The following is a 12,518-nucleotide window of genomic DNA, read 5'->3' on the forward strand; positions in this document are numbered from 1 at the left end:
GGCGTTCAACTCCAAGAATGACCTCTCCACGTGTAAACTTCAAGCTCAGCCCAAGCACACACCAAGTGGGCCCCGGAAGTGGATTTATGCATCAAATACTTATTTCTGTAAACCCTAGTAACTAGTTTAGTATAAATAGGACTTTTTACTATTGTATTTATATATCTTTGGATTACTTTTTGATCCTTTGATCACGTTTAGGGGGCTGGCCTCTCGGCCATGCCTGGACTTTATCACTTATGTATTTTCAACGGTAGAGTTTCTACACACCATAGATTAAGGTGTGGAGCTCTGCTGTTCCTCAAAGATTAATGCAAAGTACTACTGTTTTTCTATGCAATTCAACTTATTCCGCTTCTAAGATATTCATTCGCACTTCAATATGATGGATGTGATGATCGTGAAAGTCATCGTCATTCTCAACTTATGAACACGTGCCTGACAACCACTTCCGTTCTACCTTAGATTGAATGGATATCTCTTGGATATCTAATACAGGGGACCGAGTCTGAGTTATTAGCGTCTTCGTGGTATAAGTTAGAACCCATGGATGGCCATTCCTGAGATCCGAAAAGTCTAAACCTTGTCTGTGGTATTCCGAGTAGGATCTGGGAAGGGATGGCTGTGACGAACTTCAAACTCGCGAGTGTTGGGCGTAGTGACAGACGCAAAAGGAGGGTGAATCCTATTCCAGTATGATCGAGAACCTCCAGATGATTAGCCGTGTCGTGACAGAGCATTTGGACCTTTTTCACAGAGAGAATGGGATGTAGCCATTGGTAACGGTGATGCCCTACATAAAGCTTGCCATGGAAAGGAGTAGGATTGATTGGATGAAGACAGCAGGAAAGCAGAGATCAGAGGAACGAAAGCATCTCTATACGCTTATCTGAAATTCTCACCAATAAATTACATAAGTATCCATATCTTATTTTAATTTTCGTTCACTATAATTTCTTAAAACTATTTGAATCAGCCTAACTGAGATTTACAAGGTGACCATAGCTTGCTTCAAGCCGACAATCTCCGTGGGATCGACCCTTACTCACGTAAGGTTTTATTACTTGGACGACCCAGTGCACTTGCTGGTTAGTTGTATCGAAGTTGTGACAAATTATGAATTATGATTAGAGCACCAAGTTTTTGGAGCCATTACCAGGGATCACAATTTCGTACACCAATGCGCAAAGCACAGAACAGGCATGAATACTCGTGCGTACGCACGCCTAGGAATTTTTCATGTTGTGCGTAAGCATAGGGCTCATGCGTACGCACAAGTTGGGAAGCCCTTCGGATTTTTGCATACGCACAAGGGTAATGCGTACGCACAAGTCCTGTTTTCTGTTTTTGACTGTTTGGCTTTTCTGGCAAGCTGGTAAACTTCTGTAACCCCTACTTATGGTCCAAGAACTAGTTTTTAGACTCTAGAAAGAGTGAAAGTATATTGAAGGCTAATTTGAATTAATTCCCAGATAACCACTTGGTAAACTGGATGAAATCGTTGGGAGATGGTAGTTTATCCTGCCTGTAGTGAGGACGGAAGTTCCCACTCACATGATTAAGAAATTGGAAAACTGATACATGAATGGGGGTTTATGGATTCAAAGTGATGAAATGGATAACTAATTGGGGTTAATGAGTTAAATCACTTATGAAATTTCTTAAGAACACTGATAATGATTGATTATGGATGAATGGATGGATTGGCAAGGTCTGGGTGATATCTCGCTTGTATATGATTGAATATCTATTTGTGGCGAGGTCTGGGTGTTATCCCGCTTGCATACTGATTAAAGCACCTGCACCAGCCAAAGACAGAGGTCTCATCCTACTTGTTTCGTGATTGCGGTATAGTTGTGGGGATAGAGATTTTATCCCGCTCGTGGTGAGAGTGGTGGTTTCATCCCGCTCACGAGTTAATAGAAGTGAACTAATTAGTAAAGAATTGCGGTTAATAAATCTAATAACTTGTGAATTTGCTCAAAGATTATGAATATGATTGAATGCCAGGGTAAGATGCAAGGATTGTAGCTTTGTCCTACTTGCTCCGGGTTAATATTTGAGGCACCTAGGTAAGATGCAAGGGTTGCGGCTTTGTTTCACTTGCTCCGGGTTAAGTGGTTAAACATCTGTCTGGGTAAAACGCAAGGGTGGTGGTTTATCCCACTTGCTCCGGGTAAGGGGTTTGAGACACCTAGGTAAGACGCAAGGGTTGAAGTTTATCCCACTTGATCCGGATTGAGACTTGAGACAACTCGGTAAGATGCAAGGATTGAGGGTTGTCCCACTTGCTCTGATTTTAAACACCTGCCCAGGTAAGATGCAAGGGTTGAGGTTTGTCCCACTTGCTCTGGTTTAAGTGGGTAAGAGGAAAGGGTTGTGGTTTAGTCCCACTTGCTCCATGTTGTGGTATATCCAGGTTAGCTACCGGATATGTCGGGTTCTGACAGTTTAATCGACACATGAGCTCATGGCCAGTAGGACAGGCATGCATCATTTACATTTGTGTGTAGTAATTGAGTGTTCATCTTGTATTTGGCTTGCCTTGTTGAATAATTGTATCCATATGCTATTTGAGCTACTTACTTTATTTGTCTTTCTATTTATGTATTCTTTGTATTGTTTTGTATGTTTTTGAACAACTGAGAGATCCCTTATGCTGGTGGTGTTGACACTGAGGGTTGTTATTGATATGATGTATTGATAAGAATTGATGATGAAAATGAGTTTGATTGATATTTGAGTTTTTTGGAGAGATGCAAGGGTTGTGGCTTTGTTTCACTTGCTCTGGGTTGATATTTGAGCTCTCTGGGTAGATACAAGGATTGTGGTTCGCTCCACTTGCTCTGGATTGAGAATTGAGATCACTAGTATGACTGATGACTTGTATTGAGTAGAGTTGAGAATCTAAAATCACTAATTTAGTTGAGATTTATTCTGTTTACCTTGTCTGGATTAGAAAGGACTCTAGGCTTGAACCTTGAATGATTGGAGTTTAGGATTGCCAAACGGCTTCATATCTTTTTACATAGTCTCTATTTGAAATTATTACACTACTAGAAACTTTCGGGTTCTCACCCGTTGTCGAATTTTGTTATTTTCAGATGCAAGACGTGACGCACCTCGCTGAGTGTGCTGGACTCTTGATGAAGCGAAGGCTTTACTATAATTTGATCTATGTAGTAGTTCTCCACTTTTGATATATGTATTTTTGTATATCCCTCTTAGAGGTTGATTTATGGGAAAACAGGTTGTATTTTATATCTTTATGGGTTGTATTATACTTTCTAGCCGACCTTGTCTTCGCAAGTCGAGGCTATTATTGTTACACACACACACATATTTTGTTATTCTTTCTTCACAGGCTCCTAGCTATATTACTATACTTCAAATATATGTATTTATTTTGTTTTTAGGCGTCGTAATATCTCATCACCTTTGATTTATGACTATAGCGTAAGGCTTTGTATAGTAGGGAGTTATATTTTGCGTCATTCGTAAGCGAAGTGTCAGCATTTTTATTATTCTACTACCACGTTTTCACTCACTCAAGCAATTAATTTAATTATTTTTTTAAAGAAATTATATTCAATCTAATAATCTAAGTAAAAAAATAAAAAATAGAGAGTACTATCCGAAAGAAGAAATAAGAAGGCGTTTTTAATGAAATGGAGCATAAAATAAAAAAAGAAAAATATTTAAAAACAAACTATAATATAAGTCAACTAAGTCAACTTTCTTTTGTTTCTGATTTAAAATTTGAAAATTTAGAATAATGGAGAATTATTTTTTTTTTGTAACGAACTTGTTTTTCAACTAATTGACTAGAGTTGGCTTCACTCATAGTTGGTTCCCTAACAAAATCGTTTCCTAAATCCTATTTTTTGTTTGGTTTTTGACAATGTTAATAACTCCCTAATAAATGCAATAAATAGCAGAAATGTCTTTCCCCCTCCTCTTTTTACGAGCGTACAATACAAGTATCGTGACAATCGGTGATGCTACTTATAAAAGTATTTTTGATAATTAAATCTAATTAAATTAGTACAAATTTAGTAAAAATATGTAATTTATTATTTTAGTATTTTTTAATATATAAATTTTGTTATAAAGTACATAAATTTTGTTATTAAACACATAATTCTACATAGTATAAAAATTTTGTACGCAGTAGATAAACTCATAAATATACAAAAATTTTTATACATAATACAAAAATTTATTGATATTATCACAAAAATATTTTTAGGCTATATACCAAAATTTATATGTTATGTATCAAAATTATTGTGTTCAGTATTTTTGCTGAACATATATAGAAATAAAAAGAAAATAATGATGATAATAATGAAAGAGAATGAGAAAGAAAAAGAATAGAGAGAAGAGATTAAACAAGAAGAGGAAGAAGAAATTAAAGGTGGTGTTGTCACTGATAAAAAAAAAGAAGAGAGAGGAAGGAAGAAAAAGAAAAAGAAAAAACCGTAACAGCAATAGCAATGACAACGCGTAAAAGATAATAGCAAAAGAGAAGAAAGAGAACGAGGAGAAAAAAAAAGTAACTGCAACGTATAAATACGAAAAAGAAAAATTGTAATGACTGAATTGAAGATTTAATTAAAAAAATATTTAAATTTCTAATTTTATTGCTAAGAAATACTAAGATTAAAATTATAAAAAAATCGTTGGTCAATTAGAAATGTTTTATATTTTAATTGGACACAAAAATATGTTTATTCTCATGTTTTAAATTATTAGTAAAGTTTAATTCTAAGAATAAACAAAAGAAAATTGACTTAATTGATTGTCTAAAATTCAATAACTGAAAATGACAGAGGCGAACCAAATCTTGTAGTTTCTCCATATAGCGCGTGTTCACAGTATGTATGATTTTTTTTTTTTTTTTGTTCTTGCAATGGAGATGGATTTTTTATTTTAATAAATAAAATAAATATAATATTTACCAGATATTTGTTCTTGCAATGAAGACGGATTTTTTACCGGATTTTTTATCGGATTTTTTACCAGATATTTTATTTGTTAAAATAAAAAATCCTAATAAAGACTCCTTTTTTTGGTTTTGTTTTAATTTTGGGGTCCCTGGGGTTAGACTTTGCTAAAGACAAAAGGACATTCATTTTTGAGAAAATAACATTAAGCCTCAGCTATCAACAGAAAAGGGTGCAAAGCCAATCAAACTTGTCACAAAACCAACAAAATCAACCCTTGACCTTGTCATACGTTGATGACTTGATGTGAAGAAAATCAAATGCTTCTGACGCGTTATTCGGTAGTTTAGAAGAAAAGTAGTGTATTTAAAGAATAAATTTAGATCCTTTAAATTTTAGATTTTTATTTTAGAAAATAAAGTGAAAATTTTTATTATTAAATATTTTTTTTATATTTTTTTATTTTACTTATGAAATAAATGGTGATAGATCATACTCTACTTTCTAAAATAAAATTTAAAATTTAGATGATTCAAATCCTTTTGGAATGACAATGTCATATTTATTTTTCTCCGCAAATATTCACATATACAAATTTAATATAATAAAAAAATTTTTAATATACAAAATAAAATAAGTTAGAGTTATTTACATAATTTATATATATAAAAATATTTAAGTAAATTATTTTAAGAATTTTATGAATTTCTGTGGAATAGTAATTCAATTTCTGTCTCGTTCTTATTTATTTGCGGGCGGATTTTCATCCCATAGAAATTTTGCGAATCCTATTGGCCTCTCCATCGTAAATAATTTTCGCGGGTGATGCCAGTGCGGATTGTTTTACAATTCCTGTATTACACAAGATGCATATACATTAAGACATTGGTGAGTTGTGAACAAGAGAAATTCGAATTATCGGATAACAACTACCATAGAGAACGTGAATATAAAAGATAAATACAGCTTATAATATAATAGTATAAATAGAAGTGCACTTATTTAAAAAATGTTAAATGAACAAATTATTTTTACAAAAATGTTATTTCGGCACTAAATTAGTCACTAATATATTTATGTATAAATATATATATTTTAATTTATTTTTAATGTATATTTATATTCTAACATATATTTTATACTAATAACTTATTTTAATAACTAATTTAGATATACATATAACATAATTGTTATTTTTACAATTAAATTTAACTAAGTTTTTATTGCATGTGTCTTTTTTTTTCAACTAAAATTTATTATTAGCAATTCTTAACTTTATTACTAAAATAAAAATAACTTAGTTTGATTTGACTGGTCATGTAAGCATATTTTTATCAGTGAAGGACAAATATACAATAGAAAAAAGAATTTTATCAGTGCGCTTAATTAAAATTCACATCGTGTTTAAAATCACAAATATAACTTTTGAATAATATAAGCACTACAAAGGACAAAGGTCCACAAATTATATGTACGTTTCTCTTTCAAGTTTGATAATATCACATTCAAAAGCGAGACAGCGCCAGCCAGTAAACCTTGCCAGAGCATGCTTAGATATAAAGTATCAGACAAGTAAGAACTATTATGTTTTGCACTGTACAAATTATTTGTATATCAAGATCATTGGTTGAATTATATTTCTACGTATTATTTCCGAATCTCAAACAATATTTGAGTAAAATAAAAAGTAATTATTTATTTCGATGTTTATCTTATCCGACTAGGATTAAAAGTAGTAAATTGGAGTTTAAAGAGAAAGGCTAATTTGTCTGTTGTGTTGGCAGTAAATGGAGAAAGCAGAGCAGCCAAGACAGCAGTCCTGGGATTCCGGACATTAGACCAGGGAAGCCCTAGACCGCGAGACTGGGAGCAGAAAATCAGCTTCGTGTTTGACCGCAGAAAGCTATCTTCACAATTACTATTTGCCCTTTTCCTTTACATACTTGCAATTTTTATTGACTTCAAATTCGAAGCTAACTCAACTGAAACATAACCCAGAGACAGACTCCAGCTGTGAGACAGCCACTATATAGTGTATACTTTGACGAGAGAGAGGCAGAGAGAGAGAGAGAGAGAGAGAGAGAGAGAGGAATCCTAGTGCAACAACAGAAAGAAATTGAAGATCATGGAAACTTCAACATCTTCGGAAGAGCAAGGCAATTTGCAGGAACCAAAGGGTAGAATGTTGAAGGGAAAGAGAGCAAAGCTTTACATAATTCGAAGATGCATAGTCATGCTCCTTTGTTGGAGGGACAATGGAGACTAGTACGGTAAAAACAAGCCCTCATTTACAAGAGCACTGCACTGTTGCATTATAATTATAAGCGTTTCTTTTTTTCAAAAAAATATTTAATTAATTTATACAGTGTTTTATCGATTTTTAAATAAAATAAAATGGTTTAAATATCGCAGCTCTTGCTTGAAAAACCACAAGCTACCAGAGAAGCACTGCATGTGCATGACGACCTGCTGAAAAGTGTTCAAAACATGTGATGATGTGAAGGAAGTTTTGTCACCTAGAATGCCCCAGCATCTTTGATCTAATATCAATCCTTTTTTTACTTTTCAGTCAGTCATGGTTTTCAACTACTAAGGTGTTTTTCTTTTGTGAATTTTGCTGTAGGAGAAGGGAGGGAAACTAAGGGTTTCAACTTTCAAGTATAAAACTTGATATCTTGAATACTTCAAACCCTTCTCTTCCATCCCTTTCTCTCCATAATCACAAAATCACAAATGTACCTTAGAAACAAAATATTGTAGGAGCTAGAGAGGGGAATTCACACATGCACAACCACGTGTAAAAAGGCAAGCAGGGAAGGGATGAAAGATGAAGAAATAAAAGGAGAAAGTGACCTTGGTTTATCTCAAATGAATCTAACATTGCATACTCTGTGAAACATATTACGTTCTATCTATCATTGCCGATATCCAGCATCCCCAATAATCCTTTGACTTAACCACCTTCCCTAATCCTAGGCTTATAATCAGTGTAAAGTATCAATTTTCACAAGAATAAAGCAGGCAGATGGCCTGATCTTAAGAGCATACTCACCTCATAGCTCTAACTTTAATAGCAAATCTTGATGGACTTGAAAGATTCTTGAATTTACTGTGCCAGAAGTAGGAAAAGTAGCATTAATTTGCAGGGAAGGTATGTTTTATAGACATTGAATGTCGTCACAATTTGGAGATGTAATAGAAAATCCCCCTCATTCCCACCCCACTTAAATCATTCTCTAGAGCAGCCCTTCCACTTCCTTGCAAGCGGAGATGCTGCTTTCAGAATTTGAACCTGAAACTTGCAGGTCTCAGAGGCAGCAACAAGCAAATTCATGCCAAGTCTCACGGATCACCCTCTTACAGCAAAATTGAAGAGAACCACATAGAACTTTAATTTAACCTATTACTTGTTTCAACTTTCAACTTTCAACATAATGATTATCATTTCATGTTCCCATATTATTTCATCGAATTCAACTGTACACTCAATTCAATCCCAAACCACAACGGCTTATGTATTTCCGGATTGCAATTAAATAAAACCAGGTCCATTCCAAAATACAATTCAATACAATACAATACAATATTATTTAAATATATCTGAATGCATTGCTTGCGAATTAGATCCTAATCCATTTCATAATCAATAAGAAACTCTCGATTTTCCAATGATTAAAAGAACATATTCAAATCCTCAAATCAAAATTCAATCAAAAGAAATTAACGGAACAAACAATTGAAGAAACGATAGAAAACAATTAAACCAAGGGGAACACCTAAACATATAGATCATAACTTTATAAGGAGGTACAATATATTAATTGAAAATTGTACATCGCAAACAACATAGCATCGAGAATTGTACACAGCATAAAACGTAGCATCACGAGGTGACACAGATTTGCAGTAGTTGAAATAGAAATTTCTTACTTATCATAGAACATAAGAGGAGGAAAAAGGCCTATACAAAAACGACGTCGCACCGAGTCAAACGGGGAGGTTAGCAACGTCATTTGATTTTTGGCCGTTCACCTTATCCGAGGGAGGGTTCGGGGTGGTGTTGGTGGCGGCAGCAGTGGGGGTGCTGACAGAGGCGGTCGGGGAAGCAACGGAGGAGAAATCGTCTAAGTCATCGTCTTCTTCGGGATCAGAGGTGGAGACGTTGACGCATGAGAAGCGTTCGAGGGAGGAGAAGAAGGCGGACGAGACGGTGGATCCAAACCAGTTGGCCACGGAGGCGATGCTGCCGTCGTTCTCCATCAACTCAGATCCAATTCTCCAATCGTAACCGTAACGGATTCCTTCTTAAGTTTTCACGATATCAACCTCTGAAAAATGTGGTTGGAGGATGGGTTACCCTTGTTACAATGCTATCCGAGGTCAGCCAAAACAAAAAGTATTTATGAAATTACTACTTTACCCTTTGTTTTCTTCTACTGTTTTATATCATTTTTTCCCCTCATTCTATTATTAGTTTATTATCAACCGGACTACCGCCAAATTTATCGGTCATCGTTGAAAAAATTAATCTTCTTACGTGTATAAAAAAAATCAATTATTAAATTAATTATTTTTATAAAATATATATTAAAATATAAAAATATTAAATAAATTAAATAATATTTATATTTAAATTTTTTCTAGTTTAAAAAAAAATTCACACAGTGAGAATTAAAAAAAAAAGCTAATTAATTATATGACTATTAAAATTGATATTGAAAAAATTTATAATCAATTAAATTGGTAGTTTATATAAGATACTCTTTTAAGAATTGGCCTATCAAAAAATTTGGTAAAATTATTATGACTTGCTATTCTTCTATTAAAACAACAGTATTTTATAATGGTATGGGTGACTACTCAGATAAAGACGCCTATTTCATCTTTTATTAAAGATGTTCGTGTTGTGTTTTAATTGATTTATGTATAATTTATTGGGTATTCCTCATCACATATTATTAAATTACTCAAAAGATTTTCTTTCTAAAAACAATAAAAAATATTTAATTTAGACTAAAACCAAAAAGTAATAGATTAATTATTAGATTTTTTTTAAATTATTTATATAAAAAAATATAACACATTCATCAAAGTATATATATATATATATATAACAAACTCAAGCCTATTAAAATTTTTATAAATAAAAAAATAATTAATTTATATTCGTAGAATATATAAAATAATTACTATATTATTATTATATTATAAATTAAAATTCACTAATTTAATTTTTTTTATTTTTAATATAAGCATTAGAAATAAATAAAATTTTTATAACTAAATGTAATGTAACAAAATATATATAATATTAATTAGTTCTTAAAAAATTCTAAAAAAATAGTTTCTTTCATTTTAGTAAAATAACTATTTATTAAAGTAGACAAATTAATTATTTTCTTTTCATATACAATTTTTTAAGACATAAAAGTAATTAATTAGGATATTGGTTAAGATAATTAAAGTCACTTTCATTAAATTTTTAATTTAAAGAGAAATTCTAGTTAATTTTGGTATAAAAATTCCGAATTTGAAAACATTGATAAATAAATTATGTTAAATTTTGATTTATTTTATTATCATTTAAATTAATCACTACACAAATTAAAGTTCTGTTTTGAAGTTATATTCGAGCTTTAATCTAACTTTTTAAGGTTTCAATTTACTTAGTTTGATTTTTTAACTTAGGTATCCATGACTTATATCAGGATTTTAAGTATTTAGTTGAAAAAAAAATTAAGGTAAAAAAATTCAATTGTCACATCAAATAGTCGCTAGAACGTATAATGTAGCAGTCGTTAGTCCATCTCAACATGTCGTTAACAATTTTGTGAGATTGTGACAATAATAAGATCAGGAACCAATGTGAGTCATAACTATTAAGTTAGTTGACTAAATCGAGTAAATCGAAATTTTTGAAATTAGATTGAAAGACAAATATAATTTCAGAGACCAATAAGTATTATCTCTTTGTTGACAATTAAATTGTTTTAATGGTAATTAAGATCTGATAATGATTTATAATAAAAAAAGCATTTTTTTACAACAATTAGGGATGTCAATGGGGCAGGGGCGGGGCTGGGGATGCCTCCCTGCTCCCCATCTCTGCCCCCAGATTTACTCTCCGTCTCCATCTCCGTTTCCCACCGTGGGAGAATATTGCTCCCATCTCCATTCCCCACAGGCCCCATTTTTCGCGGGGACTCCATTCCTCATCTATCTGATAGTTCTAACTAATTATTAATTTTCATATGAATAGAGGTGTAAGTATCCATTCTATTCAAAAACAACAAAATTTTATACAAAAAGTCTAAACGATAAGATGGTGACTTCTTTCGAAATAACGCAGTGGGGGACGCAGCGGCGAGCCAGAAGATAGAAAAATGGACAAGGTGTGAGACGCGGTAACAGAGAGGAGAATGGACACGACGACAGAGTTACGGAAAGGAACGCCGCAAATAGAGAGTACAACACGGTGAGGATCATGGCACGGTGAGGTGTGACGATGCGGCGAGAAGGGAGAGTGGCGAGAGGGTGGCTGCAGAGAGGTTAGATGGAGTATGGACAGCGTTAGGAATTTCTGAATTGAAGAAGAATTATGCAAATGAGGATTAGGAGTTTTGAGTTTCTATATATATGTGTATATGTGTGTGTGAAATAACTAAAAAACATATATAAGAAATAAACTATTAAGGACAATTCAGTAAATTTATGAATTTCGGGGATTAACGGAGATGGGGCGGGGATCTCCGCTCGAGTCCCCGCGCCTGCCTCGGAGGAATTTTGTTACACTACATCTTGTTAGAAAAAATTTATTTATTTCTAATGCTTATATTAAAAATGAAAACAAAATTTAAATTAGTGAATTTTAATCTATAATATAATAATAATATAGTAATTATTTTATATATTGTACGAATATAAATTAATTATTTTCTTATTTGTAACAATTTTAAGAGCTTGTTATATATATATATATATATATATATATATATATATTTTGATGAATGTGATATATTTTTTTTATATAAATAATTTAAAAAAAATTAATAGTTAATCTATTACTTTTTTGTTTTAGTCCAAATTAAATATTTTTTATTTTTTTTTTTGGAAAGACTTTTGAGAAATTTAATAATATGTGATGAGGAACACCGAATAAATTATATCGAAACCAATTAAAACACAAGATGGAAACATCTTTAATAAAAGATGAAATAAGCGTCTTTATCTGAGTGGTCACCAGTTGAGTATTCTCTCTAATTTGTTTCTTTCTTAGAGAGGTATCCGCTAAGAGATTTAATATTCTCTTACTTGTTCATTCTCTCATATTATCTTAGTGATGATGAAACACAAAATTTAGGAGTCAACCACACTGAATAAGAGGAGTCCAGCTCTATCATAGTTGTGTTTTATGGAACAGGTTGAGATTATTCGGGAATATTTTTTACTTGTTCTTCTGATGTTCTAATCAGAAAGTAAACTTTAAAAAATTTTCGTATTTGCTTCTGTAATAATATATGTCAGAATAGAAAGACTAACTTAAGTAGTGTTTTGGAAATGAGATTAATTTCG

The 12,518-nt window shown here is 32.3% G+C and overlaps 1 protein-coding gene across 1 annotated transcript; it reads right to left on the minus strand.

Annotated features, from left to right (window-relative positions):
• Nucleotides 1-8,704: 8,704 nt before the first annotated feature.
• LOC148571673 (uncharacterized) lies at nucleotides 8,705-9,307 on the minus strand. Its single transcript, XM_088510157.1, has one exon. It carries the CDS (start codon nucleotides 9,204-9,206, stop codon nucleotides 8,934-8,936), a length of 273 nt encoding a protein of 90 aa, XP_088366283.1. The 5' UTR covers nucleotides 9,207-9,307; the 3' UTR covers nucleotides 8,705-8,933.
• Nucleotides 9,308-12,518: the final 3,211 nt, after the last annotated feature.

Source organism: Arachis ipaensis, chromosome B3, assembly GCF_059453495.1.
Source record: "Arachis ipaensis isolate K30076 ecotype BB chromosome B3, ASM5945349v1, whole genome shotgun sequence".
In the NCBI taxonomy this organism is placed as follows: Eukaryota; Viridiplantae; Streptophyta; class Magnoliopsida; order Fabales; family Fabaceae; genus Arachis; species Arachis ipaensis.